Raw genomic sequence first — 20,654 nt, 5'->3', positions numbered from 1 at the left:
ATTTCGCTTTTTGCCGTTTAACCCCCGTTTCCCGATCTCCTCTCTTTCCTCCATCTCCATCTCCATCTCCCTGTATCACCGAGTCACGGGTTTTTATTTACGCGGCCGGTATTATCCGCGAGGCGGGTACCACGCACATGGCAGTGTCCGCACCGAGATCAGCGTGTTGTTGCTCCGCATGTCAATACGTTGTTATACCAACGCGTACGTATCTGCAATGACTACACATCTACACGTTACAATGCGTCGCGGATTGCTGTTCACACACGTGACGTACCTACTCGTGGTTCATGAGCTGGCAATTTCCTGCCCCGTCTCGATAGGAATCCCTCGATACCTATAATACTCGTATACATATATATATATATATATATATATATATACCAGAACTACACGACGTTACACGTCATGCGATTTATATGCATAATATATGCCAAATATGATCTTCCTTGTGTTACGCATCTACTCCGTACCTTACGTTTATGCGCAGATATTATACCTACTCGCGCGTTGGCGTGAAATCGGTTCACCGTCAGCGCCATTCGAAATACGACAATATATGTATAACATAATGTATGGTATATACAGAGTGTTATTTATCGTAAAAATATACACCCTGCATACACTCTACCCCTGTACCCCTCTACTCCTCCAGCATAAGGTCGGCGTTCTTTGTCCGTTGAGAGTCTGACGCAAAAAACGTCTGGGCAACGCCTTTACTTACGAGCTAGTGATAGGCGGCTGTAAGTACCTGGACAACACATCGCCACATCGCCAGATCCCTCGAAGCCCCCGCATTCTCACCCGGCAAGAGTGAGAAAAGGACCTGGTAGAGGTACTCGGGGCTTTTCACCATCTCACCGTGTTCACCATATAAATCTGTCGATATCACGAAGAGCTTGGGGACCCTACACATCCAACTTCCTTATAGGTACGTCCATTTTGCCTCCTCCAGAGCGTCGGTGAATCGACGGGTACCGAGAGAATCAGTCCTGCGGAAGATCGGCAGGATCAGCATTCCATAAATTGTCTCGTTTGACGTGTTTTTTTTCGCTTCCTTTTTTATCTTATATTTTATTATTTATTTTTGCTCCCCACGAATTCAAATCTCTCAAACGACTCACTGTCGGCAAATTTCTCCACTCCCATCTCAATACTGCTTGGCTAGCTGGTATAACATCTCCAAGATAAAATTAACCGGCCAGATTGAGAAAGCGATCGAAACGGAAAGTCGGCGTCACACGCGCAATGATCCACGTGAAGAGGGTAAACAATGACGCTCTATAGGACAAGTGTATAATAGGAGGTTAGCACGTGGACCTTGGCGGTCTGCATCCGCACGTGGAAAAGGAGTGACTGCATTGCGCGTAAGGATACCAGAGCACGGGCTAAAAGGGTGAAGAATATCACCCTGTTGTTTCTCTACGGAGTATAAAGCGGTCAATAATATTGCGAACGATGGTGCGATCGTTCGTATTACATAATAATACGGTTCGAAATGGCTGCAGTATGAGTATTGATCGCTAATGAAATTCTCGCGATGAAGATGATCAGCCGAAGAAAATATTCCTAATCTTGGATTGTGCTGTAGGATACGTATATCATTGCACACGGAACATTCACCTTCAATGGACGTAGCATGGCCATCTACGACGGATATACAATACATATATTGAACATCCATTTCAACGGAAATGAAGTACAATAGAGCTCCATTAAAGATCCAAATGTCCACTTGTTGAAAATATAGCAGAACTCTACTAGAAATCCACCGTGTATATGGATCTTTTACGGACCTGCAGATCCTGTATAAACTTCTAATACATGGTGTGTTCCGTGTGAGATCTAAATGCACAGGAAAGTGTAAAACATAACATTGCAGCATCGGATTGTAATGACAACAAGAACAAGCAAGTTGTACTCAATTTCATCCTGCAGTATTTGTCAGAATGTTTCAAACGCTCGTATGTATGATAGTACATATATCCGCTCACCCTACGCGTAAAGCTACCATGATAAAGCCGCTTGGATGTAGCTGAACCAGTGCATTCATATGCCATAAACGCGTTAGGTTGTGCCGCAGGTGACGGTGGTGGTGATGAAGGTGGGCGGCCTTTTCCTGGTAATGAAATTTCAAGTGTTCATGGAAATGATTCACGTTACTGCGCAAGCGGTGGTCAATATTGACCATCAGAAGCTTAGAAGCTGATAAGTTTAGCGCGTGTTGAATAAAAATTTGGCGAGATATATATACACACGTACACACATACATACATACATTGAGTGTATACGATGTAATAATATATGGTTCCAGATGGCGGTACGAGATCGAGCCAGAAACTTCACGTGGATTTTCTTTCTTTTGTTGTACGATTGATTTTTATTTTTTTTTTTCACCTCGATTTCACAGCTGTGTATCGAAGAAACAACGCGAAAACAAACTTCTGAACATCCTGCCGTAAGAAATACAATCGGAGCTCGACGATGATCGACGAGGCACATAGTACATTGACTTATACGCTCGATCAAAGTCCAGCATAAAGCCTAGCCACGGCCACCACGTGCGCTTTAATCGATGAAATGACGCAGGGGCACGCGGCTGCGGTTTTCTTTCGTATAAAAAAATAAATAAATAAATAAATAAATAAATAAACCAGTAAAATGAAATGAAACAAAATGCCTAAGCCCCATAGCTGTTTGCGAACGAAAGAAAACACAGTTTGCGTAACTTGAACTAGTCGATGAAAGAAGATGAAGAGCTGGGCGCCTGCTGCACAGGCCTCGAGCCAGAGCCAAAGCCTGCGGAGTCTTTGTTTGTGTACATCGCTAGCTGGCCTCATGCCCAGATAGATAACCGCACAAGGCGTTGTAAACAGCTGCTGATAACGAGTCTACGTCGACCTACGTTACGTATACGTTCATTCATGGAAATGCGGATGTGGGATCATACCTTTTTTTGTCGATGAATGTTCAATATTGTCCTTTGATAACACGCGGCCTAGTGCTGCAGGCGAAACCTCCACGTAGCAGACCTTCCATAGGTTCACGTCGTCCTCCGCAGGTTAGGTTCACACCACAAATATCTGCAATCAATCGTATTAGTTATAGATACGCCCCGAAGTTCGCCTTCAAGATTATACCTATCATTACAAAACGATATTGACCGCGTTGCATCTCATAAAATTGCAGTCATCGAATTGACTGTACTATATAACTTGCGGTTAACCCAACGATTACTCGAGAAACCCAAGAAACTCCCACGTGAATTCTCTTCGTCTCACTTTTCTCTCTTTCATTTTTGCCTCTTAGCAAAAGTTCCGAGTACTATCTCAACCCGTTCGGTCGTTCATGTAGGCGGCTCATATACCGAGGTTATATAGACACATATATGATATGTGTGTGTGTGTGTAAGCTGTTCATGTATAAATACGTATACATGCATACACATAAATTACCGACGCGTAGGCGAAGTGCGCCATAAATTCCGTATTCGCTAACTGTAGCAGTAAAAAGTGAGTATTGACGACAATAGAATATCGCACACGCCACCACGTGCACTATCGATAAAAGTTCATGCTTTATACTGCCCGCAGAGTTCTTCAGTCGTGCTCCTATAAATATATATGTCTATATGGATATATATGTATACCACTCATGATTCTAAAGGGGAATGTACAGAAAGCGTATCGATTTTAAATCAACCGGTAGGAAACTTTGTCCTACATTGTTCGCGCATGAGGGTGAAAAGTTTGGACATCAATTAAAAACTGCGTCAACCGACAGCAGTAGTCAGTAATTTCGCGACAATTGAAGAACCATTATATTAGACACGAGTCAGGTTTAAATTGATGTCGTTTTTAATAGTTATCATTATCTCGAGTGTGATTTATGGGACTTGAAAATACAGCCCCTCATTTCCGGTGAACAGGTTAAAGTAGTACGTCGAGTAAAATGAAATGCGGTAGTTCAAAAATTCGCGACTCAGGTGTTTGCATAAGACGTATACTTGAATGACTGCCGTCCCACACAGGAGTAATACTTGAAAGCATCAAGAGCACTCGCTTTTCTTGTATAGACTTTACACTCGTATTATACCGCTGGGTCATGTTCACGGTGCAAAAGCAAAGGTTTTCGCGCGAATTCGTTTCTGTTGTTTTTGTGTGTGTGTGTGTTTTTCTTTTTTTCTTTTTTTTTTTTTGTTTCGACTCGAAAGCTTGGGTCGGGTTCTCGTTAATTGAATGAAATCGACGTGCTTCTGTGCGCTTTCGTGTAGAGTTTCGAAAGCTCTCGCTCTTCACAGAGCCCTCGAGGTCAGAGCTCTGTCCCCTCAATTACCGAGCAGGCCTTGTTTCAAGTATCCCGCGTTATATTTTTTGAAGGATTTTGAAGTGTTGAAAATCGCAGTGTCTAAAACACGATTCAAGCTGTTAGATGCAGGATGTAATGTATAAGGCGATAAAACACACGAAGTGTCGCTGACGCTGACTCGCTACATTTGGTTCGAAGAATAGTCCTTAGGTTTTCATATTTTCATTGCAAAAGTTACAATCTCGTCTCGGGTCTCGATATTTCAAAATATCGCTTAATCGTAACGGTAGACACAGACGACGGTCTCCTCTTCGCAAGTAGTTCACGCGCATACATTTTGCATCGTTCAAACATTCTTCAATCAGGAGAGTAAATATTTTTTATTAACATCGTCTCGATTCGTCGAACGCGTTGATTTTACGCAAACTTGGCCAAGTATGCTCGTATAATTTTGTCGTATGTAGACTTCAAATGTGCAAATATCAACGTCCGGTGTAGCCATTATGTACCTATATAATACAGACTTCTGCAGATACTCGGGTAAATATAAAATGAAACGAACTTTCCTGGAAACCGAAGATTATACCTGCTGCGACAGTTTAACACTGTGCACGTAGACAAATCATCCACACCAGGAAACACATGTTTTTACGATTATATCTACATAGCACAAGCAAATTCCATAATCACAGGATGCGTCAGGTCCAACTCACGTTGCACGAAACTGTTTGATGAAAATAACGCTACAGGTTACACAAGTGCATACATATACCTGTAATATATACGTTACATACATATATGTAGGTACGTGCTTATACACATACGCGTTGCATAAGCCTAGCTATTTTCGGAATGAGAGATTGTTGTGTACAAATAACTAGTAGACTAACGGAAATATTCTGCGCGTATCGTTTTTTGTGTGTTTTTTTCTCTTCCTTTTCCGCTTCAGCGTTCAACTATGAAACTCGTCTGATTGTGAATCATCGATGCATGCATGCACAACGGGTTTCTCGTAATGTATAGAAGTATAATTATTGGGCGGGGCTTAAGAACAAGATAATAACGAAAACAAAAATCCCGTTCGTTATCTCATTGACGTTCGTCCTCACGTACATACCTATAGAATGATTTCACATTAGGTACATACCTATACGTCATAGGTTGCACCGATACGATCGTGATCTGTATCTCAAATCACCATAAAATATCCCCGTAACACCGATGCGGATAGATCGATCAAGTCCTCACACCTGCAGACATCGCGGTGCAAAGTTCACGAATTCGACGCAAATAAAGTTATCGCAGTTTGACGCGTCTCGCTGTTTGTTTGCCCAAGTAATTCTCGATTGTCCACGGCTCCGCTCAATCGAGGTCAGAATGTTTTACGAGGAAAATCACGCACCTCGCGACGGTTGCACGCGTGTTTCGTCCGCGGCTGGTTGCTCGTTGGGTACGTGGTCAACCTTTCCTCCCGGACCAACTCGACTGTGGAGTAAGGTATATATATATACGCCGGTCACAAGCCCATGTACAAGTTTCTCAGTCGTTAAAAATAAGACGAGCTGGAGACTTTTATGACATTTCGTGTAGGCAAGCTCGGCTATGGTAAACAAATTGTTCTCGTCTTCACGTCGCGTAAAAACAATGAATTTTACTTGCTCGTATAGCCAACCGCCGTAGATACCCAAAACACTTTGGCACTCTGTGTTCTCCGCAATAATTAGATAAATACAACATGTGCTGTGCATAGACCAAATTTGTAATATTCTAATTTCTAACGGCAAAATCCGAATCCATTATACGAGCAAAAACATATCGCTTAACTAGTCCCCGGTAAATTGTTCCTTTTGTTTTTTTCTCACGCAGTTGGTCACATCGCACCTATACATATAGATATGTGTTTAGCTGTTGTATAGAAACTTATGCCCTGTTAAGTAAACTCGCACAATGCCGCTTGCATCACGTGCATATATACATACTGCATGGATGTGATCTAACGGTGTTAAAGACGAAAATTTTAAGTGACGTTGAAGTAAAAGGAAAAGCTACAGTCTTTCTGGAAAGTCTCTTATTCGGAACTTATAACCTAACTGGGTATCTTTTGAGTGTACCTACGTGTTTGTATTTGACTCGTCCGTTACCGAGAAGCAAGAACTAAGATTCATCGTGAGTCGTCCCGTTAACCGGAATTACCCACGTGTGACCTGCACCAAAAATTTACCGCACGCAATATCGTTGCAGTCACATCGATGACCCGTAGATTTTTAGGCGCATGGGTATAATCCTATATTAAGTATATATATATATACATATATATTAAATATATAGAGAAAGAGAGAGAGAGAGAGAGAGAGAGAGAGAGAGAGAGAGACAGACGTATCCAGAAACCCTGCACTCGACGCGTTTCTTTACGAAATGTCAATCAACGACGAGAAAGAAAGTTTGTCTTAGCGAAAGGTAATTATACTTCGGTCCTATGGTATAAGGATGATGGAGTGCTGTTTGACGAACGTCAATCGGTGAGCTATCCTCCGACAAGAATCTCGAAAAAATCTATACAACGGTTGACAAAATAGAGTGATATGCCAGGGAGGGAAAGTGAAATAACATCGGGTGCACGTGTATAAACGACCGAATCAAATTTATACCTTATATACCTCTATATAATACGTGAAGGCGAAGAGAGTGTGGAACAGAAGTCGAATGAAATATGAATTAACACCTTTCTAAATTTAACCGTTGCTTGGTATTTACACACTGGCTAAATCAAGACAAGTGGAGCAGGGTAAAAGATGATTTTTTTTATTAACCAGGAGGTGAGAACCAGATGGACCGGCGTTGCGCGCGATTACGTTCCCATACGTGCAGCGTCACACCTACCACTCCGCCAAACTCCTATAACACCACGTACACCTGTGTAATATAATTATTATTGTGTATATATACTTAAGAGAAAAATCTTAAACTTGACGCTGTTACACTGGCTTTCTTGCACTCATCGAGTAGAAGAAGAGTTCCTCTTCTCCCTCCGGCTTTAAAGACGCGGCTGTTTACCAAGCTATTACTATTTATGGTGTAACACCTCTCGCGCTCCGTGAAATTAGCTAGTCTATTTCAAGTCCGTTAAAATTTGACTCACTTACGGGTGATAATTAAAAATATTTGTGCAACGGCAATGCCTGGTATACACACACACACACACACACACACACTTCATTATACCCGCATATATACATACAAAAAGGTAAAAACCCCGGCGTAATATCTTACTTGTTTTCCTTCCACTTTTTGTCGGTATTTCCTTCCTCCTTTCTTTCTTTCTTGCTTTCTTTCTTCCTTCCTTCCTCCCTTTTAGACCTCCTCCCAAGTGTATAAAGCTCAGCGTGTGTTTCCCCTCTACCCACGGGACTACAGCCGAATGATTTCTATTCTAGTCTCTAGATCGTTACCGACGCAAAGGTTACGAAAGGTGAAACACGTCCGGGTGAAATGAATTGAATCGATTGAAATTCACTCGCAGGATGGCTGCTCACTGATAGGAGGGCTGGAGGGTGGCGGCGGCGGGGGGGGGGGGGGGGGGGAACCCCTGGGTATTCAATTGGGACGACAAGGATGTTCTCGCCTTCTTTTTTAATCCCGCTACTCTCCTCCACCGTTTACACTACCGTCACTCCGACCTACGGGAGGGGCTTTGCTCGTTGCCCGAGGTTGCGTTAGTGTAATACGTACATAGGTATAGTGGGCGCATTATTGGTTACCCGGAGGTGTTTATTGGCCAAGTTTTGTTGTTGACAAGTTGTAAAAAGAGGGCGAGCGAGTCTGCAAACCTTGTCGGGGAAAGTGAATTCCACGGCGTTAACTTTCAAAACGCTAACCAGAACGAGCCAAGAAGGAGAACTTTGTCGTAACGTTCGCGAGGAACGTTCTGTCTGTGCCTTTGCGTGTATCAGTGTGTATAACGTTATAGTCGAGCAGATACAGTTGCAGACGGAATTGCGAATACGTGTACGCTGTGTAACAGTGTGTAATATTACACAGGCTTGGCTTGTACGCACGTCGACGACGTCGAGGTTTAACTCGACAACCCGCAATTATCCTGCGGCCCAGCACCGAACCCTAGACACAGACGCAAAGTCTAGGAAGACCCGGGTCCCGCAGCACTATTCTGCTGACCGACGCATTTCCGATCAGCAGTTCGATTCGGGTGGTGAACCATTACGTACTTGTAATTCTGGTCTCGATACACGAAGGAGCCATGGGCTGGCTGCAACTCTGCACTGGTGGTTGCCTCCCCTAATACCGTACCATCCGAACTGAATTACATAAAATTAGACAGCCGTCTCTTTTCATCCGAGCGAAAGAAGAGGGAGAAAAAATAGCTTAAACACAGTGGGCATAACGCTTACAGGGTATAAGCGAAATTTCCAGACATCCGGTATCACCATGTTTAGCACTTTATTACGAACGTTTTAATTTTATTTGTTTTTTTACATCGGTTCCGCGAATATTTAACACCTAAAAATCACACTTTCTTCCCTTATTGTGGTGTGACTTTCAAACGCTTGAATATTTGATCGTTAAGGTAAGGTTGTAGACACTGATTTTTGCGGTTCTTTACGAAGTTAGAAATTACAACGTCGTCCTCTACAAGATTTAAAGCAAACAAAGGATTCGATTTGCGAACAAGATTATCATTAGCTATGGACATACAGTTACAGAAATGTAGAAAAGTTATGACCTCGACAGCAAAAAAAAAATCCCTGTAAGTACAGTGTGCATCGAATAATAACGGTAAGATCTTTTTTAGGTCACAAAATCAGTACAGAATGTTTTCTTGTTTTCTTTCTACTTTGGTTATTTCTATTTCGAAATACATAAATACGACCGGTACACGCGGGGGGATGAATACAGATGTCTACGTTACATGTATCGGTAAGATCTATCTTCTTAAGGAGAAAGTGCACCACTATACTCATTGCCGCTGTACCAGCAAATGGATTCCTGCAGTTTCATAACTTGTATAGTGACCGACATTCCGCGCTCGGAGAATTGCACCACTAATAAGAACCGCGTATACTGTCTAATGACGTCAGTTGATCTAATAAGCACCATAAATGAAAAATGTGTTTCACATTCCCTGTCGGAAGGCTTTGTCATATCGTCTAAGGTTATTTATGTAACACGTTCGAGACCGTTCGGTTCCAGGACCTAATTTTTATGCAATATATATGTACACATATACATATGAGTACAGACAATGTAATCAATCTGCAATTGGTTTTGTCCGTTGCAACAGCAGTCGAATCTACCCACCGTACGCAACGACGTAGCCTACCAACGACACACTCGCGTCACGTTTCGCAAGTTTATCGCCCACGATATCGGATGTAATCCATGTCAAATGAAAAATGAGAGCTAGCCCGGTTACCCAAAAGTCACAAAATGCAGGTTAAGCCCGGTTAGTTGAGCTCTCTCTCTCTCTCACTCTCTGCGATATTGCATACTTGCGCCATGTTTGTTGTTTTCCTGTGTCAGCGGTCAGGAGATATTCAGGATACGTAGGCTAGCATTAATCTGTGTCACGAGAGTTTGTGTCAAGCGGCATGGTAGGTACCGGCTTGCGCTCCTGCGAGCAGCACAAGGCCGCTCGTATTTGGGCCAAACTCTCCCTCGATGGTCAGACCGCATGTCATGTCGGCACGGCAGCATTCGTACTCGAAAGAGGCTTAGGTAACGCTTAGCAGAAATAAAACCATTTCTCTTTCACTTGGCAATGACTACTCCCCCACCAGCAGACGTCGGCGTCGTGTTTAGCCGTCGCCACACGATCGTCTGACTCACACAAGGCAAGCCACCTCTCTTCCGCTTTTTCTCTCCTCTCCTACTCGACAGTCGGCGTCATATCTCCTACGCCTCTCTGTTTTCCGTTTCTGGACGGTAACGGGCCTCCTGCCCGTTCCAACAACAACGCATGTGATTCAGACACTGTGGCTGCTGCGACAGCCTTACCTAACGCCGACCGCGCAAGTAGGTTTAGGTCGCCGCTGCCTAACAGGCCACAAAATTGCTGTTATGGAACCATATATATACCGACATACCTTCTCGGCTGCAATGCCTCGGTGTCGACTTGCGGTTATACACTGTCAGCGCCGTTAGCCTGTCAAACGGTTTCTCGGTGCAGCAAAATTCTTGCGTAATCAAGTCTAATTGGCTTGTTTGTTTCTCTCGAGGCTGCAGTTCCAATACCGTAAGTATATCTTGTTGTTGTATACACTGTCCGGACATCAATTCGCAATTCACGTATGAAGCGTTCTTCATATTTTATAAACCTCCTCCACACCCCGTAAAAAATACCTACATAGTTACGAAATGCGATGATCCTGGGTTGAATCCGTGAGAAGGAAGTGGAGATAATTGTAATCCATTTTGTAATTCTCGTCCGGCAGTATGCCTCGTGGTGAGTATGTTTTACCGCTGCATCGATATCGCCGCTGCTGCTTCTAGTTCCTGAGCGACGTGACTGTTCAATGCGAAAATTTTCATTTATTCCCGGTGCCGAATGGGAAATGTATTATATAGGAGTATAAAAGCTGGATCCGGATGGACCATTTATTGCTAGACATTCCGCTAATCTTTTGCGTCTTATGGAGTTTTGCACACCGCCGTTACCCCCCACAGTCACGGACATTCTCTTCCTGACTGGCAACGGTTTTATAGGCCAACCGATTCGACGGACAGTAAAACACATCGCCTTTTCACTTACCGCTCGACCGCAAAAATCTCCACAATTTCCGCTTCTTTTCTGTTCCGCGTCCTTATTGTTCATATTTGCATATTCCGGCCGCGGGTCTCGTTTTTGCAACTCACCCGACCACTTCGATCTAGGCAATAAAGTGGCAGCAGTAGCCTCGAGTTATGCAATGGCCGCTCTTGGTTTTCAGCATTCATTTTCTAAATGCTGCCTTGCTGCATCCGTGTCAGCAACTAAAGATATAACCTAGGTATGTGTAACTATAAAAACGAACATAACAAGTATTGAGATAGCCGCAAAAACTCGAAATTCCAAAGTTTACCTCCCGGCAGAAAAGGTAACTCGTGTTTTTTGCTCTTTAATGGTTCGGTGCTCACGATATTCAATGTTGCTGTAATCTTTTTTCGACTCCTAAGATCAAGAGACATCAATGTTATATATATAGATATACAACCCCTTGATACTTTTAATCGAGTTTTTATTCACTCTAAAGATAAGGAAAAATACCGCAAGGTTAACCCGTTATAAACATTGCAAAAAATTCACATTTTATTTCTTTTAATTGTTATAAATTTCAACAACCGAAGCGCGAGTGCGTTATTCCCGTCATATTTCTAAGTATCCATATAAAAGCCTCGAAATACTCGGAAACAACAGCCAACAAAGACAGAAAGACCAAATTATATTAGCATCCCAAGTTTCCTCGTATAATTTTTGTAAACACTCATTTAATATTTTCGTGAATTATAACACAGTAGGTATTCATATAAATCGTTTTACCGTGTAAAATCGTTTTTCTTTTCAATAAAACCGCAGCGAAAACTGTGACTGCAGGAAGCGTGTCATGGGGGGCGGGGGGGGGGGGGGGGGGGGAGGGGGTTCCAAGCACAAATATCTCCAACACAGTGAAATCTTGGAAGAATTTCACTTGGGCCTTCCCCGATTGTCGTATAACGAACGAATCGGAGATATCGATACACAAACGCTACGAGAATACAATATACATATACAATATACATGTATATAGGTATGATATACCGTGAAAAGAGAAACAGCCTGAAATGCAAAAGACAATGGAATGCGTCGCGTCGCGCATGCGTGCCCGAACGGAATGCGGTCTGGTAACGGCACATCCGCTAACATCGTCTTACCGCGGTGGGGCCTTATTACTCTCCAGGATCGCGGGTGGGGAGAGAGGCGGGTAAAGACTCCTCTTGCTTACAGCCCGAAGCCCGTGTCGCACGCCTGGCATCGTCATCGGAGCTAATTCTCTCCTTATTATCTACCTCCAACTAAATACTTGTGTAATAAAAATAACCAGGATGCAAATCAGACGAGAAAATGTCACAGTAGTGACGTGACTCTTGAATTGTATATGTAGATTTTCCATTTATTGGAATCCCACTAAATTCCGTTTGCATTCTACTATATATCATTGACTTGGTGGTCGCTGCACAGAGGAGCGCGTGGAGGATCGGCGCGTGTTCCCAACGCGTGCTCTACATCCGGTGTATATTAAATTCCAATGATCCTATCTCGCGCTCCCCTCTTTCAAATTTTATTTTTACTTTCATTTTTATTTTTATTTTCATTTTTATTTACATTTTTCTCCCCCTTGCCACCGTTTTCGCCCTCCCTAAAATATGTCGTTTCTAATTGAAAACGAACGCTGTTCGAGAGGTCTCTCTCTCTCTCTCTCTCTCCTGCTCTCTACACCCCTGGCCATTCTTTAATGTCGAGAGATGATTTACTAGAGGGAGTATCGTGCGAATATCAACGAATGACACTTCCCACTTCCGGTTCTGTTATACAGCTCGCCCGCCACCCGATGAAACGCGTTACAAACTACATGATGTCAGCGACTAATCACAATCAACCGAGAATCGCAGGATCGCCCTGTACGTTGAGACTCTTTATATGGTCCTTGCAATTTTCACCATGCAGATTACTTACACGAATACGATACCTCTAGTATTCTTATAGCAGATGTAAAATAAGTCAAACATATTCTTGTTTACTGTACCTCAAAGAATTTCAGCTTACGAAATTTTTAGTAAAAACTCTTTTTTCAACAAACTAGTTGCCGTCCATTTTATTTCTTATCATTCGATCTCATATATAATGATTTTTCTTAATAATTACAGGCAGAAATATACCTATAATATACACATTAATTGTAAGACAAAGTAATTATGACGATAACGACGAAGGAAAATTGTAAAGGAGAAGAACTTAGCTCGAAACAATAGCAAGACGCGTCGCCCTTTTATTACACCGATGTAATACCTAACACTCCACTTGTTACCCTCGTTCCCCTGCAAGTTTCGTAAACTGCGTACATACCAGTTGCTTTCCAACTTTTATCAGATCCAATATCGTTCAAACGGCTTACGTGTCGCAGCAGTCTGGCAGCTGTAGGACACGGGCGCCATCCTATGTGTGATATCATAAACGAAGACACGCATACGCGCAATTACATTTGGACGAATCCGTTTGCCGTGCAGCGAAGACAATTGAGAATAACTATTCTGCAGCAAAGAGAAACACGAAGAGAAGAGGAGGAAGTGAAAGAGGAAGAGGATGAGATAGAAAACACAAAGAGAGAGCACGGATTTAGGTAATCACCATTGACGCGCTTAACGCTGGTGGAATCGCGGCGAATGGGTTGGCTAACCAACGTCTTATCTTATCTAAACCGCGCTACTCTCCCGGTGTTTCCGGAAGGCCAACGTTTCCTAATTACGTATAACGTACACCTTCTCCTCTCGAAACCCGTTCAACTGTAGATATCGAATTTGAGAAATAAGCAAGAGGAAAAAAAAAATTACAAAACACGTTCCTCCGCGAAGACGGTCTTCTCGTTGTCATTGATGCACGCTGCACAGATTAGAAAGTTTGAATCAGTTCAACCGAGTTTCGCGATTATTCAAGGGGATTACCATACTCCGTATAAATTAACTTATTCTAACAATAAGATACTCGTATGCCTTCTTTCTTTTCTATTTCTCTTCTAATTGTAAGTCGCAGATTAGATTACGTGGAAGAAAAACTGCCTTGATATTATAAATACGAACATATTTATTTAGAGTTTTCCGTTCTTAAAAGTTTCGACGAAACATTTTCAGCTATATCAAGATCTTGGCGTTAACTTGTGTATCTGAAATCATTACGACATATAGATAAGGCCAACCTTCCTGATTATTGGAAAACCTTGTTTCGCGCTCTTTTATTACGTGTTATAGATTATATCTTGGAGTTTTCCTGCAAACATTGTTGTACAAGCGTGAAATTTAAGAAGACACGGCGATACCTATAGACATATAACGAACAATACAACACAACCTGAAATTGCAGTTACTTTTTTCAATGGGAAGATAATACCTCAAGACGTGTGCGTATACTGATAACAATCATCGCTACAACTCCGATTGTGTTACATATTTCTTTCTACTTCTAGCCCATAGAAATTCGGTTTTAAAACAGATTAATTCAATATTGTACGGTGCGCCATACGTTTTTTGTTCGAGAATATATTGCATATAGGTACGTTGCTAACTTGAGTGAATCCTAAATGTATAGTTCAACTACCGCATAAGATTGAATAGCAGGTTACGTGTTTTCACGCGTTACCAATTTGAACAAAAACTTCCTATAATAAAAACTTACGGCTGATTCTATTATAACTATCATTCCATTTATGGCATGATTGTTACGTAAAATGGTTTTTCCCTAACGGGGTGCTGTACACACATATACACTAAAAACAAACTTTTCAATACAATAAACGCCTGAGATTTATCATAATTTTCTTTCATCGTTTTAGCACTTAGTTGTACACAGTTATGAGTATTAGACACGTGTATCAGCATAACCCGAGCCTATCATTCCCGCCCCAATAAGTATATTTAACCCCGAATAAAGATAACTCGACACGGTACAATGATTTTCACCCGTGTAAAATTTCTAATCGTTAGATATTTGCAATCGCGTATTATCCTGTTGTTAAACACAAGACCGAACGTTGACAGACGAAACAATTGAACACCCCAGTCTCTAAAATGACGATAAAAAGATTGAATTCGTCGTTGACGTTTCTCTTCGTTTAGACTCCATGCAGAATCTAATCCCGTATATATTTTCAGCGATTCTATTTCAGACGCCCTACTCTCGGCTAGCTGGGCATGTATAACGGTACATAACTCGAGTTGCAATAGTGCGGTGCAGTCTTAAGCAGTAAAAGTTATTTTATGTATGTAGGTACCTGCTCAGACGCACGAGCATCGGTAACGGCTGCACAGTACGAGTGACGAGGGTCAAAGGAATGCGTACAGCAAATAACTACGAGTCTGCAGCTAGTACGAGTGTGACAACAAGTAGACGCGCCTACATATGTATATATACAGTACGCGAATATCCGGACGTGCTCCGACGCACAGTTTAACCCCCTCCCTGTCCTCGGTAATTCATTTTCTCGTCTCTAGTTACGAGAATTAGTTATTAGATTGACAAGCCGCCAAGAAAATAGCCTGCACTAAATTCTACTGAAAGATGCTGAAATTTTCTCATATTATCAGAAATTTTCACCGAAATTCCTTATTTTTTTTATTACATCTGTTTCTTTGCTTGGCCTCTATCGTCCTCCACTTCCGACGATATCACGATTCTCTGACTGTCTAACTACTTGTACAAAAAAAAAAAGAAACCTTTTGTGATCGCGTTGCAACAAGTCGCGATACACCGTTAATCATGACTGTGTAGTTTTTCAACCAGTTGAGAACATTTCCGCGGTTATTTTGCAGTACCACTCGAGAGCAGATACATTATAGGTATCTGTATATACCTACCCGTGCAGCATGGTTATAACGATAAGCGAAATAAAAAAAAGCAAACTGTCCATGGACGCGTGAGAAATATTCGCAAAATTATCTGAATACTTAAAAATTGTGACTTGCTGATATAATTGCAACCTACCTACGTCCATGTGTGTAAAAGAATAAAAAAAAATCATCGGAGATAGCAGAAACGGCGTCGCGATGGAGCATTTCGCAGTAGTAGCGTCTGCTATATTTTATTGAGAAAAGGCGATGAGAATCGTTCAGGGGAACGAACGTCCCGTGGCAACTGGAAGCTAAGGAATGCACAGGCAAAATAAAAGATCTGTAGACCGAAAGGAGGATGCTGCGCAAGGGATGAGGAGGCCTCTTGGCGGGAGAGGGGGAGGCGGTGAGGGGCAGGTGGGAATGTCGGTGGCTCAGGCTGAGGCTTCACCGAGAGGCTGAGGCTGAGGCTGCAGAGGATGAGCCTGAGGCTGAGGCTGAGGCTGAGGTAGCGAGAGTGGAATGCGCTCCCAGAGGCCATTTCAGTTCGATGTCCTCCCATCCGTCGGTAACCAGCCGCTTTCCTGGCCTGCCTCCGCCGCCGCACGACACTTCTCTTCCCTTCTCGCAACTCCTTCTTTCTCTTCTTCTTCTTCGCACTGCACTCTTCTTCTTAGACTACGCAGCATCCTCCGCCTCTGCACCGACGCGACGTGGACCTGCAGGCTGCACCTATAGAGCATCTCGAAGTAGGTAGGGTACCTACCTTGTAAATACCTCGCGCAGTCCTGTGGCGAAAGAGTTCGTCCACACCTTGGGACGAGCGCAATTTTCCTCTGACCAATTCGACTCCGTGGAGAAACTAATCGGACGGAGGTCATCGCCGAGTCGTTTCTTCCTCCGAGGCGTTGATCCAATTTTTTCATTCCATGCTTCTTCACACTTCTTCACAGTGTCCCTGCGTAATGGAGTGGAATTCCACCTCGCTTCACGCATGCATAAGATTGAATCATTAGATACAGGTGTGATATATCCGCAGTGCAATTGCCGATGCACCTTCACTGTTGGGACCCATTTTGCCATTCTCATTGTCAGAACCACAATTTTGCATATCTATTCTCACTCGATATTCCTTTCTACACATACATCGTTGCATGCGTTAAGTATACCTTATACTATGAACGATAATATTAGAACGCAATCTTGGATAGCGGCTTCGGAGGGGGAAATGGAGTATTATTATCAAAGATCTGCAGCAGAGACGGTATATATACATGTTGTATAATACATATCGTGGAGGGAATTAAACGGAGGGAAACTGAGTTATCGGTTAGAGAATCTCGCCTAGTTTGATCGCGAGAACTAGAAAGTGGTTTTCGCAACAATATCTGACCGATAGCACCGGCGGAATTATTATTACCATCATTCTCACCGTTACATTGATCATTATCATTACTTGGCACTGATTGAACTGTTAAACTGCGAAAACTAATCATCAATAAAGACGTTCTCATCTCAGAATATCCTCGGCTAATTTCCCTTCGGTTAGTAAATCATAAGAATGCTAATTCTTCTACATTTCGAAAGACGTTCGTCTGTATAATTCAGCGCAGAGCATTAATGGAGTTTCTCATACCCCTGGTTGTACGGAGAGGGGCGTTTGAATGGAAAGAGAGGTGAAAAAAATCGTTGAGGTCAGGCAAAAGAATCTCATTGAAGAAATACTCGTCGACAGAAGTTTATCTCGAAAGACGCACGTGTCGACTCTGCACGTTTCTTTCGACCGGCAGCAGTTGTATAGTGATAACGCCACTGGGATATTACTATGTATGAATAATATTCGAGGCCTCTTAAGAAGAGTCGAAGGTTTCAAATTTCTCGCGAAAACTAGCACGTTTTAATGCAGATTAGTTAGAGTGTAGTATTGCTGGGTACAAAAATCCAAAAAGACCGATTTAATCATCACCAATAGGATACAACAGTTATTATACTCTTGTAGAAACGTTACGCATAGTTTAAGTAAGGACTGCTCGATATAAATATAATAAGATATTAATATTGATAAAAAATCTGGAAAAACTTTAAAACACAAGTTTATTTTAACGCGAAAATACGCACTTCTGCATCCGCAAATCGAATTTCATTTCGACTATCACCCACCGTACAAATCTTCGAAAAATCTTTATTGCACTAATCGAGACATGATATTTCACGCGGGGATAACCGAAATCTGCTAGTTATCGTAAGAAATCTGAAACATGCTACTTTTCGTAAGAGGTCTCGATACGTACGTACGCCGTGACTGGACCGACTCGATTTTGCAGACTCACACGTGTAAGATACGACGCATGCAACGCGTACGAAAAGAAACACGTGTACGCGATTATCCGAGTCCGCGATATCGGCGGCGTATTGTTACTTGCCGTATCGAATCTTACTACGCCGTATCCCACGTGTTGACTTTTACAACTGTTACTGTTAGGTACGCCAAACTTGTGTGAACTGATAAAGAAAAATTAATCGTTTCACATGCGTAACCTGCCAATAACCGAACGAATAATTTAATCTATGAAAAGCCAAATGTAACAATTGACGGTCTAAAAATAATTATTCACCGCAGCTGCAAGCGACTTTCATGACTGAAAACACATATTTTTCTTTGAAATTATTACTGACTTACCGATACACTCAGAAAAATTTCTACTTTTGACAACCGAAAATTTTAGGATCAATGTATAAAATGCACCAATCATTGGGTCGATGTAACCAAACAAATTAATTCAATTATATTTTCCACACTAGATGAAAAAAAAAAGAATGCCCGTCCTTTTGACGAAATAGTTAAGCGTCCCAAAATTCAAGAGATTCTTTTGCGATTGCGAAATCAAATCTATACATTAATAGTATACTGTTTAACACAAGTGTGAAAAATAGGCGAAATCTGTACGAGTGTAATCTCACGATTTAGTTATCGCTTATATACATGAATGATCACAATTCGTCAACATATCATAATAACAAAGAATTACATGAAATGTTGAAACGGTAGATGCAGATGATGGTAGGATCTGCAGCAAAGGTTGTTTCATGTGCACGGTTCAAAGTGATTGGTCAATGACATAACAATTGTGGCGTATTAATTGTTTCTCATCATTCTAACGTGAATCACGTGAATCAAGGGAACGTAACAGATATAAAATATTGTAGTATATCAATCGGCAGACTTCGTTTTTGATAGCGTTATTTGTTATTAATTTGAAGTTTCATGTTCGTCTAGTCTATCGGATTGCTAATTGGGAAATATTCTAGGTGATGATAGAAAACATAAAAATGAATAAACAAATGAGTCATGCATTTGGTGGAAATAAAAAGGTTGAGGCTGATCTATTCATCTTCTACATGTTGTGTGAATAAATGTAATCTAATGAGAATCAACGTACGTAACATACAGTCTGATTTGAGGCATCATGGCCATTCTTCCACTAGGTCTGGTTAGTATTGTTTTGTCAGATTCATGACGAATAAACAGCCTTCACCGGGGCTTTTTTTTTTTTTTTTTTTTGCTAGCTGTTTGTGCAATACACAAATGTTTCTGATTGTTATTCAGGATGTTTTGCAAATTTGTATAGATTGCAGAATATCGGATCTTCGTTGGTTTAATTCTTTATTTCCACCTAGATCAGAGGATCTGTTCTGTACAATCACAAGAGCCTGTAATGCAGATGTCACTGATACACGAATCGGCATGAAACCACGGTCGTCGTACTTTTCCACCCTCACGACACTCGATCACTGTTGCAGTTTTATTTCATAAAATAATCGGCATGACCGATTTTCACCAAATTTACAAATAGATTTCAAGATTGGATACCACATAAATAAATAATAGTAGTTTATTATAAATATTTTTACGATCGACAGCGTGACAGCACCGTGGGGTGGCCATTACGGTTAAACAGTCAACAGCGCCATCGGTTGATTATATTATAAACTGCTCTACCCAGCGGCCATTTTTTTTATCGACTCACTTCGCAACTTTATGATATTATACGAGGCGAATACGGATTCAGATTCATGCCAAAATCAATAGGCGGCGAGATTTCGATGCCAAATATCTGTGTTTCAAACTTGAAGTCGATTGGTATACACGTTCGATCAAAATCGAGCAGTCTGGACGCTCTTGCGTGAAAAAGAAGAAGAAGAAAAAGAAGAAAAATATTTTTTTCATCATCTTTGACAGCTAATAAATACGGAACCACTTGACCGATTTCGATCGGGCTTTAACACTGAGGTCACATGGGCTGGAAGTACCAGCCACGTAAGTCTCATTTGAAAATATTCATGCGTTCCTGAGATATAACACCATGCACTACACAGTAAGATGGGGAAGTAGTTCGGCCGGGTAAATGATTCTCAGCTAGCTCTCGCATTTAAGGTAACTTCGGCGGTGATTCGCTGCCGCGAATCTTGACGAGTAAAATACGTATCGTAGTGGTAATCTGACATTGATCGGGCGAACTCGATATACCTGGGACAATCGCAATCTTTGTAATATATCGTAACCTTGCTTGCGAACAAAATTTCACGATAGGTGCGACCAAACACTCGATTACATCCAACGTAAAAAGAGAAGAAAAAAAAAGTAAAAAAAAAAAAAAATGGCAAGACGAAACAAAAAATCGTATAATATTTTCTCGGACCGAACGTCTTCGGCCGCGGCTGAGCAACCAAATACATTTGCATGGCAATCGTCCGACCGATACCTCGATACCTGGATA

General features: G+C 41.9%; 1 protein-coding gene across 1 annotated transcript in view; it reads left to right on the top strand.

Moving 5' to 3' along the window:
* LOC124413582 overlaps positions 1–15,411 on the top strand; it is a 296,705-nt gene extending 281,294 nt beyond the window's left edge. Inside the window, exon 5 of the mRNA XM_046894276.1 lies at positions 15,317–15,411. Within this exon, the coding sequence (XP_046750232.1) occupies positions 15,317–15,346 (30 nt within the window). The 3' untranslated portion in view covers positions 15,347–15,411. The remainder of the gene's footprint in view (positions 1–15,316) is intronic.
* Positions 15,412–20,654: the final 5,243 nt, after the last annotated feature.

Source organism: Diprion similis, chromosome 12 (genome assembly GCF_021155765.1).
Source record: "Diprion similis isolate iyDipSimi1 chromosome 12, iyDipSimi1.1, whole genome shotgun sequence".
In the NCBI taxonomy this organism is placed as follows: Eukaryota; Metazoa; Arthropoda; class Insecta; order Hymenoptera; family Diprionidae; genus Diprion; species Diprion similis.
The sequence above is the reverse complement of the archived record's forward strand: the minus strand, read 5'-3'. Positions and strand labels throughout refer to the sequence as shown.